Source organism: Orbicella faveolata, unplaced genomic scaffold, assembly GCF_042242905.1.
Source record: "Orbicella faveolata isolate gen_17 unplaced genomic scaffold, um_ofav_v1 contig_1, whole genome shotgun sequence".
NCBI lineage: Eukaryota > Metazoa > Cnidaria > Anthozoa > Scleractinia > Merulinidae > Orbicella > Orbicella faveolata.
The window spans coordinates 31,550,776-31,578,440 of NW_028301536.1; the positions used below are offsets into that span (position 1 = coordinate 31,550,776).

General features: G+C 37.7%; 1 protein-coding gene across 1 annotated transcript; it reads right to left on the reverse strand.

The window, feature by feature from the left end:
• LOC110047157 (neogenin-like) lies at window positions 1-26,081 on the reverse strand. The gene is made up of 22 exons (XM_020752901.2): window positions 25,884-26,081; window positions 20,645-20,971; window positions 19,689-19,985; window positions 18,553-18,837; window positions 15,502-15,774; window positions 14,856-15,089; window positions 13,891-14,146; window positions 12,946-13,148; window positions 12,067-12,239; window positions 10,427-10,568; window positions 9,609-9,806; window positions 8,645-8,740; window positions 7,897-8,166; window positions 6,554-6,853; window positions 6,095-6,130; window positions 5,444-5,621; window positions 5,053-5,223; window positions 4,297-4,547; window positions 3,711-3,865; window positions 2,892-3,104; window positions 2,337-2,436; window positions 1-1,327 (listed from the first exon to the last, which is right to left on the reverse strand). Exons 1-21 carry the CDS (start codon window positions 25,942-25,944, stop codon window positions 2,341-2,343), a joined length of 4,215 nt encoding a protein of 1,404 aa, XP_020608560.2. The 5' UTR covers window positions 25,945-26,081; the 3' UTR covers window positions 1-1,327; window positions 2,337-2,340.
• Between the last annotated feature and the right edge of the window lie 1,584 nt (window positions 26,082-27,665).

A 27,665-nucleotide genomic window follows, 5' to 3' on the forward strand; every position in this document is an offset into this window, starting at 1 on the left:
TGTGTCAACGTCTGACTAAATTTTATTACATACAAGAATTATTTTTCTATACAAGTTTGCGACGAATATCACAAGCAACCTTCAATATACGCGCTTGATCTGTAAACTGGCGTCCAACACTGGCAAGTCTACCAAAAATATTTTTTCCTGTAAAAATACAAAACGTTCTCACTAGGTATCCTACGAAATAACTCCCGCCACACTGAAAAGCCCTAAACATTGTTCACGGTCGAGTATGCCACGTTGAGCACTAACATATCCCCTAACATAAGACTAACAGCTGTAAAGTTCTTCAACTTCAAGAATCAAATTGACTTTTGACTTCAGCAGAATTGTAATTTTGGGAACAAACTGCAAGCTCGTTCAACATATAGGTACTATGATGAGAGTAATATTTACTATGCTCTGTTCTGAGGTTTCTATGTCATCAGATAATATTTACAGAAATATTGCTATTTTTGTTTGACCGATCGAAGAACAGTTTCTGCGAAGTTTTTTGTATCACGTAACTGGACAATTGCGGGTAGTGACATCACGTTGCTAAGCAACCTCGCTGACCAACTATTTAGCATCGCAGGTGGACTAGACGTTTATTTCGCGCAGATTTCTCGTCCAGAACCACCTTGTCACAAGTGTGGGCTTGTCATTCACATGCTGCACACGAGTTAAACTAGTGGGCAAGCAGCTGAGCGTCTACTACAGAGGTGCTATGCACCAAATAACTGAAGATAGTTACTTAATTAAACCTAATCTGATCGTAGGCGCTAACCAATCCAAAAATATATATTCGTCCCCGATGAATTGCTATTACATACTCAAAAATAATTTTTATATATCATCTCCTTATTTGACGTCAAATGAATCAAATCTCTATACTCAACACAAAAATAAAATAACTATTTCGTGAGCTTTGTGTTGTCTGATAGGATGGTCCGATTTTGAAAGCAGAACCGTAATACCCAGGGTAAAGAACTGCGGAAAATATCGAGTAACCAACGATGAACGGTTGCTGTGTTCACAGACGCTATGACAGAAGACTTGCTAACCGGGTATAACATATTACAAACATAATACATACACACACAAAATTACTTTTTGTCGTTAATAAATGTAAAATACTTAATAAATCTCTAGTTTATAGGATTCAACGCCTTTTTGTTTGTCCGGTTATTCATTTGGGTGCTGCACCGGGCTGTGTAGACCACCTTCTCAAGCTTAGGATGAGGACTGTTTGCAAACCGAAACAACATATCATGACGATGCCACTGGTCGGGAGTAAACCAACAGTTTTCCTGCTACTTTCTCTGTTCTTCGTCTTCTTCTCGACCTTTTGGAAAAAGAAAAGAAAATAACGATGTACTTAAGCACTCTCAGAGAGACGAATACACCAAAATAAGAGTTCACTATGGCAGAAAGACGCCAATGAGGTCACAACAAACCAAAACCGAACAAGGATGGTTAATATTGAGCAAGATTCGGACGGATTACGAACGAGAAACTTGAAAGAAAATTACCAGCTAAACATTTAAAGCTGTTTCATCTGTGACGCAACCCCGTATAATTTTGAGTTTGTAATAAAACTTGACACGTGTTCTAACTAATCTCTTCATCCAATCAGATACATTCTGTGAAGCAGTCGCGATGAATCTTTCCCGCGCTTTCTGTCTGCGTGCAGGCAGGTTGCAAGCTTTTGGTTGGTTAAGCTGCACTGATTAGCTCTGTGATTACGTTAGTTTCTTTCCCAGTAGCATTATCGATATCGCTTTCGATACACAAACAACTTTCATAACAAACATTGAAGGAGAGCCTTCCACAACACGAAAATAGTAATACTAACTAAAACAACTTACAGTTGTAAAAACATAAGGTCTATAATAAAGCGTTCCCTGGTTGAAATATTTACAACCTGTACCACTTTCTCTCATTTTAATCAGGTCGTCGAATGCTCAAAGTTATTAAATATTTCGCCACAAAACGGTTTGCTTTATTTTATTTTCTAGCAATATTAAGTATTGTGTAGCACAGTAGTTTAGACGCACCATGTTAGACTAAATAATCTCCAGCAGTGATTTCATTAAGATCTCTCAAAGCTCAAAGTTATTAAATATTTCACCACATGTCGATTTACTACATTTTTTTTTCCTAGCAATAGTAATTATTGTGTCCGCAATAGTTTAGACACACCGTGTTGGACTAAATCATCTCCAGCAGTGATTTCATTAGGATCTATCAAAGCTTTACGTTATTAAATATTCCACCACCTAACGGTTTGCTATATTCTTTTTCTAGGAATACTTGAATAGTAAGTATTGTGTAGTACAGTAGTTTAGACGTACCATGTCAGACCAAATAATCTCCGGCAGTGATTTCATTAAGATCTCTCATAAGGCCCTCTAGCCCTGCTATTTCTTTATCAAGGTCTGCTACTACCACATCCTGTAACAAATCAGAATAAAACTGTCAACAAAAGTTTGACTGATCCACCATGTTGCTTGAGCATAGTTTATATGAGGGAATGGTTATGAAACCCGGAAAAGTTCTTTGTTTGTATGTTTTTGTTTTGTTTTGTTTTGTTTTGTTTTGTTTTTTCACTTTCTTGGCCTTCACCGTGTATAAGACACAATAGTTGTTAACCTGTGACTGAGGAACTAACAAAAAGAAACGTTTCGGTTAAGTAATTCATGCATAGTGAATGAGGACAAAACAAAAGATTGTGTACGGTTTTGGACCTTCCAACAAATCTAGCCATGTTTGTTTGTTCCTTTGACATTTACCTGGCCTCATAACCATTCCCCTCTATTAACTATGGCCAGAGCAATACACAGTTCGGTGGAAGATGGCAAAAGAGAGATAAGGAAAACAAGTGATGTGAACAAGCTTGACTTGTTTACCTGGTCTCTTGGTGGCGACGGAGGAGGATTTGATCGTCGAGCGAAGATATCTTCGTATTTTGGAGGCGGGGTCCAATAGCCATTAGGCGGCGTCCTTCGGTTGTAACCCACTGGTGGTAACTGGATGTCGTCCGCGGGGGCCACCGGAGGTTTGGGTTTGGGTTTTGGTAACGTTGCAGGAGGAGACGTGTGGAGCATTGGATAGACTGGCACCTGTCAATATGCAACAACATGGTTATCGTAAAATACCTATCAAAAAGGCTTATGAATGATGCACAAACATTGGTGGGGGTGGGGGGGAAGGGCTACTTACTGGACACAAGAATTCGCGTCTCGATATTTTTATGAACGTTTTTCGAGGTACAAGTAGAGATACTGCGGTCAACTGTTCAAACAAAACCTGACCGCGTGTGGATATAACGATACGAAACGTACAACAAGCATTGCAGCAGTTCTATATTGACAAATAGAACTCTCCCAACATAGCGTAGGGAAACCCAAAACTAAATACGTTTACCGTCAGAGGGCTTAGTTCTGTAAAAAGGACCATGAGTCCAAGATGCGGGAGAATTCTGGACGACTTCACGATAGAGTAATTGCTACGAATGACTTTGGTCCCCCATGGAAAATTAGAGAACGGTAGCCTATTGCAGGCGTTCAGTCAGCTGAAAAACGGCGAGAGAAAAAACTAGTAATGAGGGCAGTACGAGGAAAGCCCTTCGAACCGCTGCACACTAAGTTGACCGCCTGGAAGTGGCTAGCAGAACTTATATAAAGAAGCGAGAGGTAAAGGAAAGAACACATCGTGGAGTTACCCACCTTCGAGCTCGGCGCCCTGAAATCTGGGTCATACGATCTGGACCTCTGTGGAGGACGGGGATCTGCCACATCAAGAGTATTCTCACATGAGCCTGTGCGCGGAAGGTGCATTTGATATCTTGGTGTACTTGTTTTGGGATATATCGGCTGTTTAACTGAAAATCAACAAGACAAACAGATTAACGTATTGTAAATGACTTATGACCTCGGATTAAAGCGCCAGTGTTTTTTGTTTTTTTTTTTTGAAACGCTAAAACTCCGTATAATGTTACAACCACAAGCGGGCCTGTCGGTTTATTTGTCTTCCTTTTAGTAGAACTAACAACGGATCTGTTTTACGGTTTCTTCCAGAGTAATGTTTAGACGCAAAGGCTTTTCATCGCTGAGAAGTTTGCAAAGGGAATGTAGAACATCCAGTAGCGTTATTCCGGTAAGACTAGGCAGGTAAAGTCAGCTGCTTCACAAATGTCCAATATGCAATGATAAATATAAAACAGCTCAGCTCGGAGCCTGCCAAAAACTAACTTCACAGCTACGTTACTGTACATGAGAAGATTCTAAGCAGTTCACAGCAAAGTTACGGTACCATTATCGGGCGTGACCACTCTTGGGGGTAGGAAGGGTGACACTCCAGGGGACGGGGGAGGTGTTGGAGTCCTGTCTTCATCGGCGCACTCCGGGTAGGGATCCCATTTACTGTCAATCACTGGAGGAGGAGGTAGGTCTGCAAAATCGTCAGGATCAGCCTCGCTGCCATTCAGAAACGAGCTCCTCTCATGGTCAACCTTGATGTGGTCGAGGGGAGAATCATCCAAGGGCTTCATTTCCTCCGAGCTCCTGTACAGATTAAAACAGGTCAAGTATAATGATCAATGTGACCATAATTAACAGAAGGGCGTGGTTATGAAGCCTAGCAAACTTCAAATGTGCAGGCAAAAATACCAAAATTATGCCCCAGGGGAGTATAGTTGTTCTATGTTTTCTAATAGAGCAGCCGCCGTGAGTTTCAAATCATGTCCCTGTTGGACAAAAGTGGAAGGTGCACGACAGTCTTTGGTTTGGCGCTCATATACTTTGCATGAAATACATAACCGAAACGTTCCTCAGTAAATCCTAAGACAGATGTAAACGGCTACTGTGTTTGTACACGGTCAAGGCCAAAAAAAGCGGACAAAAACATACGAAGAACTTTGTCGGCTCGTAACCACGCCCCTGCACGAACTGTGATGTGGGCGAGAGATTGCGTGTATGGCACGGTTTGTTCAGCATGCACTGACCTCCCTTGTCTCTCCTTTGCAGAAGGGAACGATCATTTATAAATTCTTCTCTACCACTTTCTCACCTGGGTATTGTTGACGTGTTTGTGACATCAGGAGCAGGATTAACAGCCTCGACTGGTTTCATTTCAATGTTATCTGTGTGGTTGATCCACAGATCTGGGGGTTTCTCCTCTTTATGTTTCTTCTTCGCCGAGCCATTGGCTTGAATAACTGACTTGTAAGTTGGCGGTTTTCTGTGATTTGTGAAAAAAAAGACGAGTGAACAACGAAAAAAAAGTTGTGTTCAAAATGACTGAGCAGCTTTGCTCGTACAAAAAGGCTCCCAGAAACCGGCAGGATGAAGAAATTCAGTGAATGGCTAATTCCCTCTACAAAGAGAAAATGTCCAGGGAAAATATTGTTCAAATAAAAAAAAATAAGTAAACAAATACTGTGTTGTAAATAACGGTTCACCTCTGTATGTCATCTCCTGATCTTTTCTTACAGAGTATAACACTAATAATGATGATAGCAATAAGCGTGATGCCAGCCACAGCAGCTATTACAATCCACAGTGTCTTGTTCTTGAGTCCTGCAGCTCCCTGCTGTGCCTCAGGATCAGGCTCACTAGGTACAGGTGTCAAACTCAGGGCTGTAAAGTCGCAAAACCACACGGTTAAATTGCCCATTTGGGAGTTTGTAAAACTTCATAAGGGTTGGGTGGGCTTATAAAGGGAGGGGGGAAAGGGATATCGTGAGGGGGAAGGGTTATAAGCTGCAACACTGGAAGTGGGGTCACAAAAACTGACTTACAGAGAATGATGGTAGATAACCACTGGGATTACTCTCTCCTTGCAACTAACTCACTGTGAATTTCTATTTGAAGTAAAATTTTCTGTGTGAAAGTAGGTTAATATAGAAACTTGACAGGGGAGGGGGTAAATCCTTAGGGGCTAATTTTATTTACAAGCAGAAGACATGTGAACATACAAATGAAGAAGCTTATAAGTGTGGCATTACAAACAGCCTTGCTGTTGTTTGATAACAGTAAATCACTTAATTACATAAATTAACAAGGGTAAATAGTTGATTGCATAAGCTGTACACCTCACGAGGTTAACAAACCTGTTGTTGTAGGGGTAACTTTTGTTTCTGGAAAATCTGAAACAACGACACAGGAAAATAATATGTAATTAGACCAAATAAAAGCACTGAGTACTTTATCTGCAGTTTGCATTTTCTTTTCTGTCAATTTAAATAAATGTACCAGGCGAGAGTCCAAAAGAAACAGCCATTGATACTGGACAGGCTGTGGGTGGGGGTGGGGGTGGGGGAGAAGAGGTGAAATCTGGTTTTTGGATTTCGTATGACATTTTATGGAGGCCAACATTTTCTACGAATTTTATTTGATCAGTATTTCAAGAAGAATGCTGAATTTTGCACCCTGAAAAACATTCAAACTGATTGTCTCATCTTATTTCAGATAACATACTGTAATCTTACACAGTGGTAAAAAAGTCAAACTCCACCCAGTGTTCCTGCCAACTTGCTGTTTAAAGAAAATGAATATTACAGATATATTACCTGTGAGAGTGGAGACCTCTTCCTTTTCTGACATAGGTCCCCAGCCTTTTATAGTTTTTGCTTGCATTTGGAAGTAATAAGCTGTTCCTGGCTTCAGATTGGTGATTTGCTTCGTCAATTTGGAGCCTTCAGCTTCCACAACTTGCCAAGTCTTGAGAGAAGCATTGACATTTGTTGAGTAATAAATGCGGTATTTAACAATGTGGCCATTCAGTTCTAGTGGAGGCTGCCAGTGCAACGACAACTGAGTAAAGTTCTTTTCATGTGGGTCTCCTGTAAGATCTGTAGGAGGGCCTGGTTCTTAGAGATGAAAAGAGTCCAGATTACAATCAGAGAATATTTGACAGTTTTTGAACAATCACAGAGAAATCAAAGAGAAGAGCTTGTAGAGGAATCATCTCAAAAGTAGCTATCAAGTCCTGAGAGCTTACATTGATGTTTTCCCTCAATGGTAATTTCTATGATATTAGTTTGGATTTTTTCAGCACTCTTTATCAAAATAGCAAGTGCAATGGCATTTGGACTGGAACTGGCCTAGACTGGCCTGTCTAGACTGGCCCACCTAGACTAGCATAGCTATCCACAGGCCATACCAAGTGTAAAATGTAGATTTTATTAAGAAATAAAATGATGATGATGATGATGATATATTGCACAAGCTGATCGCTTTAAATCAGGTTCTATCCATCAACAGATTTACCACTTACTTAGGAGTCTCTTATTATTACAGCTTGCATTATGGAACAGGGTTAGCAAAGCTTGTGGAAAAAATGTCACGTCAATAAGAAAATAAGTACGAATAAAACAAAATGTTTCAACATGGAGCAAAGTGAAGCAAAGTCAAAGGAATTCCAGATGACTTCTGACAGTATTCTGTTAAACAAATTTACACTACATGGAAGACAATTTAATGCTGTTAAATGCAATTTAACGAAAATAACAACAAAGAGTAGCTGGTATTTCTGATCAGCCATATTCATATGGTATTGCAGGCTCAGTCTCCTTCACTAGGGTGTAACGTTGTACTAGCGTGTTTCAGCGGCATGGTCCTTGCCACGTTTTGGTCATAGGATTGAGCAGTTCCCTGCACATCTCTGGTCTATTCCTCAACGCCTTTCTACCCCCCGCCCCCCCTCCCCCCCCTGTCCCCTCCCCGTCTCTACTGTTAACTCAGTGTGATGGGTGCCTGGGAGACTGCATGAGGCTCATGGCTGGGTCGCAGGGATTGCCAGCTATGGGAGAGTTATACTGTCTAGCGGCCAGCTGGTCACAGTGGAGGCCCCTGGATATCCCAGGCACCTATCTTCCTTACAGCACGATGCAGTTGTTAACGATTTACTTACTGTCTTCCATTGTGAAATTGCCGACAGTCACATTTATTGCCTCATCATTGCGTCTCACATAAAAAGTGTATTTAGTATAAGGTTTCAATTTGGAGCACTTGATTGTCTTCTCTGTTGTATTTCCACAGTAACTCAGTTTTTTGCGCAGAGCGTAGTATACATGATAAATCCTTGGAACAGGGCCAGAAACCTGTGTGTCCCGCCATGATAATCTCATTACTTTTGAAGATAAAGGAATTGCCCGAACACCTTTAACAGGTTCCAGTTTTCCTAAAAACAAAATAGGAACTTTTAAGTACTTTTTGTAGCACATTTCATCCGTCAACATTCATCACAACATTAAGGGGGAGATCAGGTACAAAGTAAACTAGAGCTTTGTGGATAAGCTGTTGATTAAATATCCACAAGTTGTTTGAATGCAAAAAAGAGTCATGACACTACCAAGATGAAATGTGAAAATTTGACATCAACATTTTAACGAGACAGAGGCAAAAGCTTTATTTAGAAAGAAATTAGACTGTTAGAATTTAGCGTGTGTTTCATGTAATGCAAACACTAACCTTTGTAAGAAGGCAGACAACAGAAAATGAGTATAGTAGACCGATTCCCCACGAAGTTCATCAATTGTTTATTTACTGTTTAGCAACACATTTACAGTGCCTTGTTCTGACAATTTCTTGTTGTACATATTTCAAGGCTACATGATAAGTAACCCAATTGATTTCTTTTTTTTGATATGTGTATTTACCTTTGCTATCCGAGGTTTGTACTTCAGTTTGGATGTCTGGGCCATTCCCATTGCTGTTGACTGCTTTAAGTAAGATAACATACTTCCTGTTTGGGCCTGTACACAAAAATGCAACACTAACCATAAGTATGAGTAGTTATTCATGTTGCTCAGGGCCTGAAACATGTTCAAAGGATATCAAAATTACTGCAACTCCACAAGTTTAGTGTAACTACACTGTGGATTAATGTGCAAAGTCACAAATGTATTGAAAAATTTGTCATCTCCTAATTATTAGTATTGATTTTCCTCTGAAGGCTGTAGAAGAACTCACAGCAAAGAAGCCCAGCCACATGAAACTCGGGCATAGTTCAAAATTAAGGACAGAAGTCGCAAGGCATGTGATCTTGGGTAGTCTGTTGAAGACCCATTTTCCCTTATATCATCAAGAGATGTGCAACATAAAACAGCATGGGACTGAACAAGTGTGAATCTTGCATTTATGTGTTTTTACTAAACTGGAAAAAAGGGAAAAACGAGGAAATGCCCATGGACAGACTACATGATGGGGGAACTCAAGAAAGCCTGAGACAAAACCCTACTTCCACATTCAAAACGATCATCATGTATTTAAATATTTATACCACAAAATATAAAAGTGAAGAAGAACTCCTTGGCTGGGTATTCTGAAAACCAGTTAATGCTAACCCAGGATTAAAAGTTAACCAAAATATTAATTTTTCTTGCATAAGAATGTTTTCCAATGTTAACGTTTTGTGTTTAGTGAGATAAGTCAAACTCAAACCTGAAAGACAAACAATAAAGACTGCAGAAAACCTCACCGCAAAGTTACAAAACTGTATTCAAAATCCTCACTAAGCCTGGGTTAGGTTAATTGGGCTTTGAACATTGCAGCCCTGCATTACAAAATAATGGTTCTAGTGAATGTAAAAACCCAAGTAAAAATAGCAAATTATGTACTTACTAAGTCCCTTGATGAGGTACTGCGTTTTGTCACTACTCAAATCTACATTGACCTGATAAGGACTGTTTTCCCCCCACTCTATCTTGTAGCCAGTAATGCAGACCAGGCCAGCATTTTCTGGTGGTTGCCAGCCCACTAGAATAGTATTTGAGAACTCCTTCAGCAAATTGAATTCTGGTTTCCCTGGGGTTGTATCTTCTGTGGATATCAAGAAATCAAAAGAAATCAGTAACACAATCCCAGCAAAAGGGTTAGAGCCTATCAATAGAGGAATCAAAGTTTGCAACTTTTGTCTCCTTAGCATAAACATTTTAGTTTCCAATCGAGCTACAAAAAAATCAGTTCTGAGTATTGAAAGCAAATCATGATTAACTATTCCTGGGAAGTTACACCCAACTTATATCACATGTTTTGTGTTTCACCTGTTTGAAAACACAAAATTTTACAAAGAATTTATGGGCTCATCATTTTGCCATGCAGAAATTTTGTAGTTTTTGAAAGCAAATATCTCCCTCAGTATTACATCCAAAGTAGAAAGGGCGAAAAATTTCACCATATACCAGGGCTTGACTTTCAGGAAAAAGCCTTGGTGCCAGCTGGCTCCAACATTTTCAGATTTAGTCACCAGCAAAAGTATTTCAGTGAAAAGTGTGAAAAGTTAGTTGCCAGTGAAAAAAAAAAACGGTCACATTGCAGGCCCCAGCGGTCGCAATGTCGAGCTCTGTGTACTAAGTTCCACTAGCTCTTTAGTCATATGCTACTGAGGCAAAATGCAAACTATGACGTCAGCAAAGATTGTCAACCTACATTTTACCCACCTTTGCATTTGGTGACATTTGTGCTTGCTTCCACCCAGTTTCTTGTATATACTCCAAGCCCTGAGTCAGTCCCTGCTGCTATTTTAGCTTCGTATCTTGTACTTGGCATCAGCCCTTTAATACTGTAGCTCTGTCTGTCAGCCTTTAATGGAAGCAGGACCAAAATCCATCAGCATCAACATAACTCTAATTTAAAATTTACCAGAGTTGACTAGCAAATACTAGGAAGTTAAGTCCTGAAATAGCATCATTCACAAAATTAGTAAAAAATGTTTTTTTTTCCACAGTTGTTTCAATATGTAACGTTTCTTTGCCATGTGCACAGAATACACTTTTCTGTTACTTTATGACAGTGTCATCTTCATTGTGCCATTGGTTTACATGTCCCCCGTCTCAATTTCAAACTTCTCCAGAAGGCCATCAAATCACTGTCAAAAATTCTACAATTAAGGTCATTCCACTGAAATAGAACCTGCACTGTGATTTTTGTCAAACTCTGCCTATTTACTGTTTATATTGTAAGAACTTTAATTTGGAAATAAAACTGAGGGTTCTCCATGTTTGTTTAGGAGCAACAGCACCTTGTTTATACCATACAAATCCTTACAATAGCACCGTGATTATAGTCAAGATAACTTGCTAAATTCACGTTTCCGACAATTGTTTCTTGCTCAACACTGAGAATTGGCCCATATTTAATTTACACAGAGAAATTTATTACTCAATTCAATACAACAGAGAAAAATGATAGGTCACCGTACCCGTTTTCGAGAAGATGACGATTTACCTCTATGACGAGGTCCTGCCGCGAAGAAAAAGCCGCCATTTTTTAATACGCGCACGCTAATCACATGTGGAATCATGCGCAGTAGGGATGCACAATGCAATACTGGGGAATGACCTTAAGGTCATGCTGTTCCTCGTCATTTTATCAGCCTCCCTGTCATTGCTTCAGAACCATGTCATACTGTATGTTGGAATTTTACCTAGGTAACAAGGCCTCATATGTACATGCAGGGCTTAAAATTAACAAAATCCTCAAGTCGCCATTTGACGACCAAGTGGTAAAAAATAGTTGCTAAATGTAAATTTTTAGTTGCAAAATCAAATAGAAGAAACACAATCCATAGACATACATGATGTACTCAATCCTCCAGGGTTTGCAATGCATTATATGGCAATTTCGAACGGGGGTAGCCATTTTGAAGTTTTCATGTGTGAGAGTGAGAGAGAGAGAGAGAGCCATTTACTTTAGTGTGCCTTGGAATAATCCGACATGGCAATCCAGTTCGCGATCAAAGAATCATGGGTTTGTTTATTATATCTATTGGAATAAATTGTGTCTTTCATCCACAAGTAATGTTCTTTTTCCTTTGAGGTTACTGCAACTACTCTCGTTTTTCTAGTCGCAAATAAGTAAAGTTAAGTTACAAATGCGACTGTATTGGTCGCAATTTCAAGCCCTGACATGGTATTTTCTTTCTTAGACAATACATTGCATTTGTACTGTGCCACACTGCACCGCACCGCAACGCACTGCACCACACTGTACTGTAAAGTTGTACTGCACTGTACTGTACTAGCATACTTGGGTGTTTTATAGTAGGGTGTAAATTGAAGTAACTGACATATTTACATACTTCTATGGTTGCAGTTGTATTCTCCCCTTGGCTGCCAACTTTCCTGAACTTAATGATGTAGAAGGAGATTCTTCCATTCACTTTGGTTGGATCTGGAGCCTTCCAAGTTGCTATAAGACTTCTCCCTGAACTGTCAGGCTTTAGAACAAAGTCAGTGGGTGGTACTCTTGGAACTGCAAACAAACATTGTATAAATCTTCAATAAAGTCATCAGTGACAGTATTTCGAGAAGTTCTTTGTTTGCTACTTTTTAGCTTCTAATGATAATATGATGCTTAGTTTTCTATGATTGAATAGCTAACAAAACCCAGCCAAGTTAGCTACCACCAATAGAAAACAAGGGAAAGAAGTTTAGAATTATTGTTTTAAAGGATAGAAGTCAGAGACTGACAATTCAGAAGATAACAGGGAGCTCAAGAAATGAGAACAGGGATGCCCAGGTTGACACCTTGGGAAAAAAATGGATTTATATTTTGTCTTTGAATGTCACATTTGTCTAGATCTGTTCAGATCACCTATCAGTCTAAAACTTACTCAGTCTAAATAATGCAATGACAGCATTCAGTTCCATAAGGAAATACAAAAAAAAAAAGCCATCGACATTCATTCTCAAAGATACAAAGAACTTTGGTTATTTCAAGTTGTTGTTTTGTAGGCCAAGAAATGTACAAAGGTTTACAGAGCACATGTACAGCCATAGTTCTTTTGTCTTTAGATGCTCCTATTGCTGTTGCCATTGTGGTTTACCGAAGCTCCCTAATAGTAAATGTGGAAAACCAACCAGCTCAGGCTTGTGATACTAACTTAACAAATTCAAAGACCACCAACCATCATACATAGAAGACCAATGAAGCTGCTAAACAAATTAAATAGAAGTACCTCCTCCTTTGGTTGTTGCCTCTGTTATTGTCGATGCCCCTTTTTTTCCTCTTCTATTTTCAGCATACACACTAATTATGTATTTGGTGTAGGTTTTAAGGTTGCGCAGGAGTCTTGTTTGTTGCTTAGTGATTTCCTGCATCTCTCCAGACATACCACTTGCATCTTTGTAAACAATTACATATCTAAATACTGAGCTTGGCCTGTAAAGAGTGATCAGATGTTAAGGAAAAATGAGTTTATTATTAGAATGTTTTTATTCTTTTCATACTAATATGATGTTAATTTAGCTATATATATTGATTTTTTTTTATTTTCATGTGTTTAAGTTTTAACTTTGGCACGATTGAAGGTAAGTTGTTTCAGACTGTGTACTTCCATCAAACATAATTTACACTTAACAACAAACAATTCTCTGTTTGCAACATCTGTGTTGAGAATAAAAGGACCTAGTACATACTATATCAACATAACAGTCTTTTAGGGAAACGTGATGTAATAAAAAAGATTTAGAGTTTCTTTGTTAATTCATCTGCAATAAATTAACAATTTTCATCACATTAGGTCAAAATTATCATGCCAAAAGATTGCACCAAGGCAATTCAAAAAAAATTTCTTAAAATTTGGAAATTGAAGGTGGCTCTGAACCCCACATGTACACAGATTTTTTAAAAAAACTTTGCTAACAGTATATTGCATCTCATTCTTCTGATCAAAACATTATAATACAAAATGGGGGTCACAGAGCTCATTTTCAACTGACTAGCACTTGAAGCTAAGATTAAGGGTGGTTTTAGCAGATCAGACTGTTGCTATGGTAACCTATTGTGTCATGAAAAGGATTGTTACCAGCATTGTAGCATCAACTGATAATGACCCATCAAAATCTAAGTCATAGAAAGTGCTGGAAACTGTTACTGAAACCCCTGCCTTAATGCAACTTACCCAGTAGCTGGTTCTGCCCATGTGACCCTTATTGATGAATCTGTTTCTGCCTGAGCCGACAAGTCAAGAGGTTTTCCTGGCACCTGTGAGCTTAGCAATGTCCTGATTGATGCTTCAATAGAAATAGCTCCTGCACCTTGCTTGTTTTTAGCAAACACATTGAAATGGTACATTGTGTCAGGTTTGAGGTCAGACAGCAGTATTCTCAAGTTGTCTCCTGACGTGTTGACAGTCTTAAAATCAACAGGACCAGGACCTGTCACAAGTAATTACACATAAATAAGGTACATAAATAAGACTGGCCAAATGAAACAAGAAAGATGAAAAATGGTATTTTCTCATGCACTGCTGGGGCCTGGGTACAGGGCAGGCAGCCGTTTCTGTTGTTTCTGCCATTACCGACTTTCCCACCCACCCAACCAAAGATTTTAAGTTTCCATACAATGCACAAGCCCTGAACTTTTTTCATTATTTCCAGTCTTCAGCGTAATTTGCTATTTGTATTAGCTTCAATTTTGCAATAAAGGTCAGGTAGCAGCAGTAAGCTTGACATGGCTACCAGTGGTGTGTGACAAATAACTATTAGATAAATAAGTAAATATAGAGATGTAGAATAACCAGTTGAAGACTCATGCACATTGACAGGATTCATTGACAAGAACCAGGATTCTGCAGTTAGTAACAAACAATTATAAATTGTTTTTCCATAAGCTTTTACACTATCTTTTATACAGCATTTTATTATGCAACTGCAGCAAATATTGTCCAAATAACATTACAAATATACAGCAATGTTGTACAGTTATTTGTACAGTAGAAAACCTGTTTGCCAGAGAGGTCGGCACAAGCATGCAAAACTGTCACACTATCCCTCTTTCACTGATAAATGTATTGATTACAGCAGTTGGATAATGAATCTCTTATAATTTAGAGGTTTTGATGTGTAGTATCTCAATGATTCTTACCATCTGCTACGATATTATAGTAGATAATGTACTGCAAAATTTTGCCATTTGTTACTACTGGAGGTGCCCAGGTCAACTCTATTTCAGTATCAGAACGAGCCAGGGCAACAACATTCTCTGGCTGCTCTGGAACTTGAGGTTTAGGTGTAGTTGACCGCAGTGTTGTACTGGCAGTTGTTGTAGTCTCTGGTGTTGTTGTTGTTGGTGCAGGTGTAGTCGTGGGAATACGGTCTCCTGCATAACAGATAAACACAAGTTAGAAATAACCGATAGGCAAACAATTGATCAGCAAGACACTGACAAATGATGAGGTTTTGCGATAACCAAGTTCGATAATTGTTTTATCATTCAATCACCAAGTTTGTTTTAATATTTAAATCACTCTGACAGCTCAGGGAAGCCATCTGCCATTTTTTACATAACAGCATGGTTACAATAATATGCTTGAGCAGAATATTATTTTTAGCAAAATAAAATTAGATGGTATTATGCACGAGCAGACCATTTTTTGATTAGCAGTTATCTGCTGGTCATGGGGTGATTTCTCCGCCAATGTAAAGGAAGGAAGATATGCATCAAATGATAATCACAGCTACACATTAGAATGGGTTTGGAATTCAGCCTGCTCTTTGTGAATAATATTTACCTTTCCTGTAAACATAAAGTTCTGCAGTTGCTTGAACTCTCCCGAGGTCATTCTCTGCAAAGCACTGATAGGAACCCATATCTGATAAGGCCACTTCTAAAATAAGCAAGAAACCTTCCCCAACAGTGGTAAAAGGTGTATTTGTAATGATGTCACCAGTTTTACTCCATGTGATGCGCGGTTTAGGCATCCCATCTGCCAAACAGTCAAACCGTACATCGGTATGTTGGTAAGCATGGACAGCTCTCGGTTTCTTCGTAAAAACAGGAGGAGCTAATAAAAGGAGAAACTTATGACTCACAGACTGAACTATTAAATTGAAACATCAGCTGAAAGATTAACTTCTCATTAAAGAGTTAAACAAGACATGAAGTAAATATAACTACAAGAATCAAGTCTAAGAAGTAACATAGATTTGCTAAATTTGCATATAATAGTCAGAGTGGTTTTTTACCGAGTATCATAAAACCAAAACCAGAGTAATCACAAGGGCCGATCACAAACAGCATGGACAAACCAGTGAACTACTCAAATTTCAAAGCAAGCACATGTAGGTGACAGGAAGTGCAGATTGTGCCATATACATGTAGAGTCACAATTGAAGGGGTGAGTGCAAAACCATGCTAAGTGACGATTTGGGTGAAAAAAAAATTTTTCGCAAAAGGGCTTGAATTTTTGCATGTGGTCTTCAATGTAATAGAAAAACGTGGTCCTGTATTTTTTTCGCTGGTTTTTGCTTTGTTTATAAAGACGCCGCTAGGAAAACCAAGTGGTTTTTCTGCATACGCAATATCTCGAAAACGAAGCAAAGCTTAGCAGAAAAACTACGGGACATTGTTAAACATACCTAAACAAAACTGCATGCAAAATTTGGAGTGTTTCCGACAAAGTTCAATTTTGATTAAAATACCTAGCGCCCTTTTCCCGCCAAGGTCTTCAAATAAATGAAGCTGGGCCTTTGTTATGATAAACAGAGCCAATCCTTTGTTATAATAGCCAAGCCAAGCCTTTGTTAGAAGTCGAAGTCTCGCCTCAGTTTATCATAACAAAGGATCGGCCCGCCGCGTCCGCAAGGATTTTGATTTCACTTAGAAAGCAGCAAAATGTCAATTTCACGCAACATATAAGCTCCAAAATGTTGATTTTAGGTCACAAAAGGTTTAAATGTTGATTTCACGTTAACGCATGACAGCAAGGAGGTTGAGTTCTCTTAGAAACGAGCAAAATGTCAATTTCACGCAACGCATAAGCTCAATGATGTTGATTTCAGGTCTAAATAGGTTAAAATGTTGATTTGATGTTAACGCGTGACAGCAAGGAGGTTGATTTCACTTAGAAACCAACAAAATGTCAATTTCACGCAGCGCATAAGCTCAATGATGTTGATTTCAGGTCTAAATAGGTTAAAATGTTGATTTCACGTTAACGCATGACGGCAAGGATGTTGGTTTCACTTAGAAACCAGCAAAATGTCAATGTCACGCAGCGCATACACTCAATGATGTTGATTTCAGGTCTAAATAGGTTAAAATGTTGATTTCACGTTAACGCATGATGGCAAGGATGTTGGTTTCACTTAGAAACCAGCAAAATGTCAATTTCACGCACCGCATAAGCTCAATGATGTTAATTTCAGGTCTAAATAGGTTAAAATGTTGATTTCACATTAACACTTGACGACAAGGATGCTAGTTTCACTTAGAAAACAGCAAAATGGTAATTTCACACAACTTATAAGCTCAATGATGTTGATTTCATGTGAAAACGCACTATAAATAGGGTTGACAGATTAACAGATTAACCCTTCTCCGCAACGTACGGGTCTCCATACATCTGCATGCCCGCTGATCCCAGAAGTTCAAAACACTAAAAAATGCCGATTTGAAATAAAATCAACGCAACCTGGATCACAGATCTATGTAACAATTGATTGCTACTTGCTGGCCATTCTTATGTTTAAACAATCTAGTTACCAGTTTGAGAAACATCCGCAGAACGTGATCGCAATGCATGCCAGGAAGGGTCTTTACACCTCGTGCACGGGAAAACATGGCAGTTGATACAAGACAAATTTTATAAGTCTAAAACCAGTTCTCGCTTTCCAAACTTTGACGCTAGCAATGCTTGGCAAATGGGCCACAACTCACCAGAGGGTATTTTTCTTGGGCAAGAACTGCTCTTGGACTTTGCTGCCTGGCTCGATCTGACTTCAAACGCCGATAACATGATTACGGTATATCAGCTGCCTTCGAAGTTTCAGAACACATTTTGATTCTTTAAAACGTGCTGATGACTTACGGGTTTATCGAGACTTTATGATGCCTCTCAACCACCAGGCAGGCATACAAGGTACTTTAAAACAATGCTTAAGATATTAGTTGACAGAGCTCTAATGCGGCACATCTCTTTTTTGTTCGATGAATTTCGTTTGACGCTCAATCGATTCACGTGTTGTGCTCACGTCACAATAACCGACGTAGACAACCTGTTCCCAGATTTCCGCTCCATATATGCTGTGAGATTTGATTTTGACTTCATATACTATAAACAGTCTGCCTGTTTGCTGTTCAACAAATAAACTCCTAAAGACATGGCTAGGAAAAGCCAAGTATTTTTGCATACGTTATAACTCGAAAACGAAGCAAAAACCAGCGACAAAAATACAGGGCCGCATTTTTCTATTACATTGAAGACCACATGCAAAAATTCAAGCCCTTTTGCGAAAATTTTTTTTTTCACCCAAATCGTCACTTAGCATGGTTTTGCACTCACCCCTTCAATTGGTTTTGGTTTTACTTCTAACTGGATGACAAAGTGGCATGTATTTCTAAGCTAGTTGAGTAAAGCAAGACTTTAGCATAACATAATGTCCTTGAGGGGACCAGGGAAACAGACCCCCATCAGAACTTTCAACACCATACACTCACAAAGTTACAGATAATTACACTTTGCATTACATAAATTCTTTCTTCAGCAGTGCAGCTTAAAGTCCTACAAGAACATTCCTCAAAAAAAGTTACATCTCATAACACTCTGTTTCTAATCACTCACAATGCACTTGTAACTTGGCTGTTGCTTCTTCTTTCAAACTTTCAGATTTTGCTTGGCAAGTGTAATTTCCAGCTTGTGCAACAGATACAGACCCAATCACAAGGTTACTTTCTCCAAGAATTGAATAGCCACTCCCGAGTACCACAGGTGACCCATCTTGCAGCCACGTGACTCTTGGTTTGGGAAATCCATTTGCTATACATTCAAGTACTACTTTGCTTCCAGAAATGGCTACTGTATCTTGAGGTTTCACAGTAAAACTTGGAGCTCGGTCAAAGCGATCATCTGTATAAATAATCCTGAAGTCATTATATACCACCAACAACATCCTAGTTTATCTGTTATGAGGTGTGTATGTATATTTCCATTGAAGTGTGGTTTCCATAAAACACAGAACAGCACACTGTATTCCAGCTAATATTGATATACCATATAAATTCTTGTTTCTTGAGTGGAATGTATTTCGTAGTGCTTAACTCATTTAATTGAGAAGCAGACTATAACTTCACAAAAATTTAGGCTTCAGGAGTAATCACCATTTTATTGCAACAGTTCTGTTTTGTATGGTCCAAAATTATAAGGACCACACTCATCAGGCAACTTCAATGACTGACTGGTAAAGTTGGAGAGCTGGCAGTTAAATGCAGAAATTTGAATGGTTGCTATATAGCAAATGCGTTACATCTAGGCTATTTGAAAAGTGCTAGGTAATGAATGTTTTGTTTTCGTTAAGTTTGTTAAGTTTGTTGTAATGCGCTTTTGATCACCTGGTATGTTAAAAAGCGCACTATAAATCAATAAAATACTATTAAATTATTATTATTAAGTTCTAGTCACATTACTCTAAAGTTCTGAATTACATATCAGTTTAAATTATGATTATAATTATCATTATTCTAACTGGTCATCTGAGCTTGAAATGTGCTTAGGCTACATACATGTACAGTCATAACATTTTTCATCATTCATTTGGAATCTCGAATTAGTTTTTGGCAATCTTTGAAAATGTTCAGAACTGATCAAAATAATGACCTTCACACTATCTTCTGAATTTTTGGGAAAATTGAGAAATTGGAAACACTGAAATGTGAGAAAATTATTTCCAGTCCACCCTTAATATTTAGTGTAAAACATACCTCCTATAACTTCAATCGATGCTGCATTTGTGCTTATGTGTTTCTTTGCAGTGAAAGTATTCTCACCAATACATTCATATTGTCCCTGTTCTTCAAAACGGATGTTTCTTATCTGCAATGCTCCATTAGGAGTCAAAGTGAACCGAACTCCTTCTGTAATTGTCTCATTTTCTCCTTTCTTTCTCCAACTGATAACAGCTTTGGGTGCTGAATGTTTTACGCTGCAGTAAAGTCTTGCTGTATCCCCATTTCGAATTTTTAACGTTGAAGGAGTAACAGCCACCTTGGATGAAATACCTGTATCATGATGACAACAATGATCAACCACCATTTCCGTCAATATCACAAACATACTAATCATAAACTACTGAAAAATTCAATTCTTGAAGAATATAGTTTCATAAGTTTACAAACTCTGACTAGAATATACCTAAAGTGTGCCAACATCTTGGCAGGTCTGTCGTGAATTATAGAAGTTTCCCTACGCATATATCTATACAAGGTTTCCAAATCTGAGCTGCAGGAGATGATCATTTTAGCATTAAAACAGATTTGTACTGTGAAGTGCGCATAAAATAAAAGGTAAGATAAAAGATAAAAGGTTCACTCAGGTCTGAGATGGTTTGTGTATCTGTCAAATGGCATATCTTAATATATATTAGTTTAGTCATTCTCTTAATTGTTTAACTTCATCATAAGTGGTATATTTACAGTATGACTTGGAAGTTTGAATGGACAAGGTTAAGACATGTATGCAAGTGTTAAAAGCCTTTGTATTGGGAACTTTGGAAGACATTTTTTAGGAATGCTGACAAGTGTGAATAAAAGTCATATAAAACTCCGTGCAGCACATACCTCTAGTAGCAAAATTTGAAAATTATGTAAATGTATTTAATATTTTTGCCATAGAACTGGCAAATTGTGTATGTATTCTAACCTTAAAAACACTGACTTACCAGCAACAATAAGGCGGGCAGTTTTACTGATAATCTGGTAGTCCAAATTTGAAATTTGTGAAAATGCTTCACACTGGTATGTCCCTTCATCTGGCTTTTGAGTTTTATGGTGAATAATTTCAGAAAAATATAAAGATCCATCTGGCTTAATCATCCTGCGACTGTCACTTGTCAAATCCACCTTATTACCATTCCTTTTCCACATTATACTCGGCTTTGGGTTGCCTCCCACTTGACATTTTAAGACTGCAGGTCTGCCTTTCTTGACATACGTGTCTGAGGGTTCTTCAATAAAATACGGTGGTGCTTTGGTCGAAGCAAATGTTCCTGGAAAGAAGACTTCAAAAGTTATTACAAGAAGCCATTTTCTTCCTAAAGTTCATGTAAAGTAGCCCATGAACTTATGAGTCAATCTCAGATAGTGCAGAATGCAATGTCAAGCTCTGACACATAGTACTAATTGTGTCTCTGTTACAGAGTCCCTCTCCCCTGCCATTCACTCCCAGTTTGTATTGGCTTTGGTATTCAGCTAATGCTTTTCCCCTTTCAGAATAAGAACAGACAGAAACCTCGATGAGACACAAGCTTGGCAGTGTGTACGTCATGTGTGTATTTTCATTCAAGGTCCAAAATAAGTTACAATTATTTTATTACCACTTATCAAGACAGCTTTGAATTCTACTGTGGTGTTTTACGTTTAGTTCAAATTCGCTATTTTGTTGAAGTAGCAAACATGACAATTTTATTTTTTACGCACAAGCTTGTAACTTGATACTTTTGCTTTCCTCACAAAGCAATGTAACATGATACCCTTGTTTTCTCGAAAACATGGAAGATGTGATTGTTTTGTCTAAAGCTGGAGAAATGGAAGATAAAGGGAAAACATGAAGGAACCACTTTTCTTATTCAAAACACAAATTTTTATTTCACTGATAAACAAGAACTAATTAACTTATCAAATAGTCACAGAATAGCATGTTTGCATACTGTTGCCACCTTTGGTGTAATAGCAATGAAACCACTTAAAATTAATAAATAATAAAAATGATTAATACAAATAAATGATTAATGATAAATAAGACTGAAAAGCCTCTCAACGAAAAGTGAAAGTAAACAGCACTAATGGACTGAGATTAATTCTACATCGATGAACAAGTCCCCACAAAGACTGATTAAATTAATTTGTGCTTTCAGTAACTGCCAGAGAGCCTGTAGCAATATTTGAGGAGTTTCTGTTTGTCACAGATTTACAATTTTACAAGTTTTAATCCCACTAATGGGGGAAAGTTTGGGCTGCAAATGAACTTTTTGGTCTCTTTCACAGACAAAATTAAAAGAAGGAATAAACAACAAAAGGAAAAAATATTCCGAAATAAAAAATTTGCGGATACCATTTTCTTGTTTACAAGTTAAACTAGCTACTATCCAAATTTGAGGGCAAAATGAACAAATTCCCTGTGACTTATAGCTTTCAAAAGGTGATTCAGATGCTTGCATTAAGAGGTTGTGAAAAATTCAGCAATTTATTTTATTTCAAAATACTTGGTACATGGTAACCTTATTAACTGAACAAACCTTAAAGTTTACACCTTATTGCTTAAGGGCGTTCGTACTTATTGTTTCCGCGTTACTGCGCACGCAAATTCACATGCCACGTCATACATGAGTGCGTGCACTAAATAATAAAATGAAAATTGATAGGGCAGATGGCCACTGCTATAGCTTTTCCGGGATTTAACCATCTTGGACGTTGTGTGACCCCTATTTTTTTTTTATTTTTTTTTTTTGATGAATCATTTTACCTACCAATTTTCTAAATTTAGCGAAAAATTGAAGAAAATCTATCAACTAGAAGTTTGAATTTTTTGTGAAATGCACCATCGAATTCCATTCTTTTTAGCTCTTTGTTTATCTGTGCGACAGTTTCAAATGCCTCTTTTACGGGTCAAGTTTTGTGAAAGCGTTGGTAACATTTGGAATTATTTACCCAACAGACCCACTTCTACGAAATATGACTAAGATTGTTTGCCTCCATTGACTCACCTTCAATATTTTTAAGTAGACCATGCTGAATTACGTGTGCCAATTTTTCAAAATCAGGGTAGTTTTCCACACTCTTTATCTCTGAAACAAAGTTGGTGACCCCCAGTTTTTTTGGTTTTTTTTTTGCATTTCTGACACGAGTAACTCCTTATCTGACAGCAGTAAAAATTTTAGAAAAATCTATCGACTGGAAAATTTTTGCGCACATTCTTAATTAGCACTTAAGTGTGTTAGTGCTTTGGCAGACAGCAACCCCTCAACCATCCCAATAATGCACTCTGCATTAAACAGAAGGGACAACAAATGGTTAAATCCACACCTTATGAGAGGCAGAGATCCTTGTTTGAAAATCTTAGACTGAGACTCAAATTGACTTTAAACTCTGATACAGAGAGAAAAACACAAAAATGACACTCTGTGAATTATCAAAAACAATTCCAAGACTACGAGATTGGATAAAAAGTTTCCCAGACCCAAGATTTTCTAAGTACCATCCACCACCCCAAAACAGATTAAAAATGGTCAACAATACCAGTTAAGATTTAGGACATCTGCTTCTTTTGGATTAATGTAGCACTTATTCAAAATTCGGTGACAGAAAATAATACACTCAAACCCCAATTTAACAAACCTCTATTATTTTAAGGAAGTCCGTGGTATAACGAACGGTATTCTTTGCCCCAGTAAAAGTAAAATGTATGGAGAAGAACCCTGATATAACAAAACCTCGTTATAGCGAACATATTTTGCCAGTCCCTTGGGCGTTTGTTATATCGAGGTTCCACTGTATGTAGATTATCTAGAATTGTAAGACTGACAACAAATGTTTACGACTTTCTACTTCAAATACAAAATAATACAAATAATAATAATAACCCCTTACATTGAATAGCTGAGAGGCAAATTCTATATTAAAATTATACCAATTAAACACATTTTATGATAAAAGAGAATTACTAAATGAAACACCCGCTAAGCATCATTACTTTGAATAGATGTCTTTTAATATATTTTTTATAGAAAAGATAATTACATTGATTAATGATAATTGACTTTCCTGTATTAGCAATAACAGCCTTAATTGTATTAATTTGTAAATGGGTTCTTATGACACTAAATAACAGCTAATTGCACCAGCTGGTATGACAGTCATTACTATTTTGTTGCAACCAGTTATCACGAGCATGGCATGTTCAAACTAGTTGACGAGTTTACTGAGTAAGTTACTCATAGTTTCTATTTTATGCAAATATGGAAAACAACCTGGGTGCCACTTATCCCATATTGAACACAACTTTTCCAAAATCTGCAATCATCTTATCACAAGGAAATCTATATTGTTGAGCTGTAAATTATATTCTTTAGTAAACCAAGACTTATCTCACCCAGCTTTTATCTGTGCCTTAATTTGCCTTAAATTAAAACACAAATATAGGCAGAAGCCATGTTATTACAAATTTCAACTTGTGGAAAAGACACCTGATTTTGTGTGTTACATAGCCAGAGTCTATGATCATAATATTGTAGGCAGAAAAATTTGTATTGGAGGCAGAATTGTTGAAACCATAAAAAAGCTTTGAGTACTTTGCTACCACTGGAGTAAAATACTTTTTCTTTTCGGATATTGTTCTGTTAATTGTAATTTATATGCAAAGGGTTTGGATATAACAGAAATGTTCTTTTAAACATATACTGTATAAATTCTGAAGATACTTTAAGATCAGCTGTTATTATTTTAAAATTGAGAATAGTATACGAGAGAGGTCTAAAGAGTAATACATGTTTACGATGCAATCAGAAATTTATAAATGTAATAAAATCATTAATTATTATCCTTCAGATTGTGTACAACAAAGGAGGCATAAAAATTCCACCAGCACTTTTAATCATTTAGCTGCAATAAAGCACGTTTAGACCAATTTACTGGGTTGGGGTTGGAAAATGAGTCATTTCCGCTGCTTTGTGAACCCACGTTGTAATAACCTCCGTTGGGGATAATTATGGACATTTCCCAATATTTCGGTCAATACTGGTCCCTTGAAAAAAAATTAATACCCCTTCCGACTCTGGTATTGCTTCTGGAGAATGTTTGCTATGATCTCGACATTCAATAAACCTGAATTTCATTGTTGATAATCTTCAATGGATTAGGCTGACGGTGTTGCAACGAAGAGCACTGGCGATTACCTTCGCACAAAGACCTAACGCCGCTATTCACACCTTTACAAATGAAAAGGATGTAATTAAGTTCGCGAAATGATCCGAAAATTCTGTGATCAGTACAATAAGGAATAATAATTAGGAAAAAACCATACTTGCGGATATGTTATTCCTAACACTGGCCACAAAAAATAACTTTATTGTCGTCTCGAGCGTGGTGTAAGCTCAACTATTTCCATCGTATAGTAAGTTCGTGTCTCTATTACTTAGTCCTAAAAACAGAAATGCTTTCTTCTTAAATTACAACAATAAAGCTGAAGCCCGACATGTGGAAGACGATGAACACATAGGGTGAGAAGACAGGGCGCCTCTGTCAAAGACTTAATTAGCACAAAATAGAACCCCACGGCAAAAGGGTTGACACGCTTATGGTCGAATAAAAATGTCCATTTTAATTCTATATTTCTGGGGCAGGTCTCATTCACCGGAAGAAAATAAATTTGCGCGAAAAGAATTTACGTTTCATTCATACTTCAGGGATGAATGCGTTTTATTACGATAAAAACACAAAAATCTGTAAATGCCATCTATTTCTATCTGTGAATTGCATCGCGCGAAAATTGTGCTCAAAACAAAACGATCGAAAGAGTAATGAGTTAAACATTCGCTTTTAGGCTTTGTCTTTAATACACTTCCAAATATCCCCAACACACATTTGCGGTTAACAATAAACGCTTCAAAAGCTCGTTTAGGAAGTAGTTCAAAGGGAAGAAAATCGTTGAAGAGGACTTGGACCCGCGGCAAGTAAACAACAAAGTCACTTCACCACGTTTTCTTAGCAAGTAAGATCAAAATGCGTTCGGGCGAAGCGAAAGAAAGGTTCCTTTAAGAAACAAATGTACTAATGAACACTTGTATCAAACAAAATCCCGATAAAGGGAAAGCGTAGGATAAACTTAGCGTGCTTATATTTCATACTGACGCTTGGCAAAGCGACAGCAGATTAAGCCTTGCGACTTGTAGTACTACATCGTACCTGAAATGGCGGCGAACTGTACAATTGCTAACACGCATGCCTTGCATCTCAACAGTGCCATTATCGTTCGTCTCACTGCTGCAACGAAATTAGATAACAAGAAGACAAGGTTTTACGTTTTCACGTTAAACGCCAACTAACTTCACCGCATCTTCCAAACTCAGTAATTAATCAAATGCTTGGGATAAATAGTGTTGTGCCCAGACGTCATCGAGTCATTTTACTCTGCACCAATCACATCGCAGTACAATGCGCCCCCACTGTCCGGCTGTTTTCTAAAGAAACCTTTTGCTCGAGAAGAATTTTTGCGTATCTGTTTCCATACAAGAAAAACTTTCCAAAACGTTGTGAGTTTTCCTTTGAATATGCAATTTGCTGAGGTATCTAGAGGTAGTTTTAACCCGATTGCAACCTGATATTTTCAGGCACTGACCAGAGAGATAAAATTTTCTGGAACGGTCTGGCTTCAGTGACTTCATTTGTTTGAACACTGGGCTTCCATTAAACAAGACCTAGAAAACATAACAATTAACTCATTGTACTTGAAAATACAAAAGGAAAATTACTCTCTGCTTGTAAGCGCATGCAAATTGGTCCATGCCTCAATGCGCCACATTATCCGAGTGGAAAGTTGGTTATGAAGTTTGTTTACAACTCTTATAATGCTGTGACTGGCAGCTGATTTAACACAACAAAACCTATTAGTGGAAAGGGTGGGGAAATTAAGGCGAGATAGTTGCAATCTTCAGCTTTTAATTTGGAGGCGCCGAGAGGGTCTTTGCTATTATTTATGTTGGAGTCACTTCGCACTTTTGAAGTGTCAAAAGATGAACGTAAAATAAACAGAGTTAATGAAGGTAGAGACGAGTTTAATTATGAAAGACTTTGGTAAATCAGTCAGCTTGGGAGTTTAACAAACTTCAGTCGATTTTGTGTATCTGATTCGAGACGTGCCAGATATCATTTTATATCTACAAGACTAACAGACTAACTTGACCAGTTTCAGTAGAATTTTATAGGACAAATAACTTCAAACGGATTCGCCTAACAACAAAATCTGATCGACGCCCTGTAAAAAAAATTATCCCATAGTTAATTTTAGTAATTTATGCGGCCACCTTTTGGTTCGCCCTGTATAAGGACATTTGCCATTTACCAAAACTGAAAAACACCACAGAAAATTAAATTCTTTGCATGTATAGAAAAAAGACATAAAAACTGCGTTGAAATATTCGTACATTTGTTTTATTGACTATTAAAGACATTGTCATAAATTGATGCCCCAAAAAACGATTACATTGAACGAGTGGGTATTGTCCCAATATTGAAACATTCAGTATATTTCTGTAAAAGGCTATTTTATTTTGTTCCAGGTTAAAGGTTATCAACCACAGAAATATAGTGAACTTAGGGGCGGTGTGCAAGACCTTAAAAGTACCTCTAGTTGAAGTCAGATGACAAGTTGAGAAAGTTAATTGTCGCAGTTATTATAGTGTTTAGAATTCCAGGGTTGCTTGTTGAATGAAACAGACGCTAAGCATTTTTTATGTGCAATGATGTTTGTTGAAAGGATTTATTCTAATCTATTTGAACAATACTAATGCAAAAAAAACACTGTATACTCTGTATGAATTTAATAGCCACATTTCGGACATAGACAAACTGCTCACGAAACGAGAACTTCCGCATTTTTTTCTCTTTTTTTCTGAGCTGAAACTTTTGACAGATCGGTATGGTTTTCAGACATTAGCTGGCAAGGTATACAAGGATCTGTCGGACATC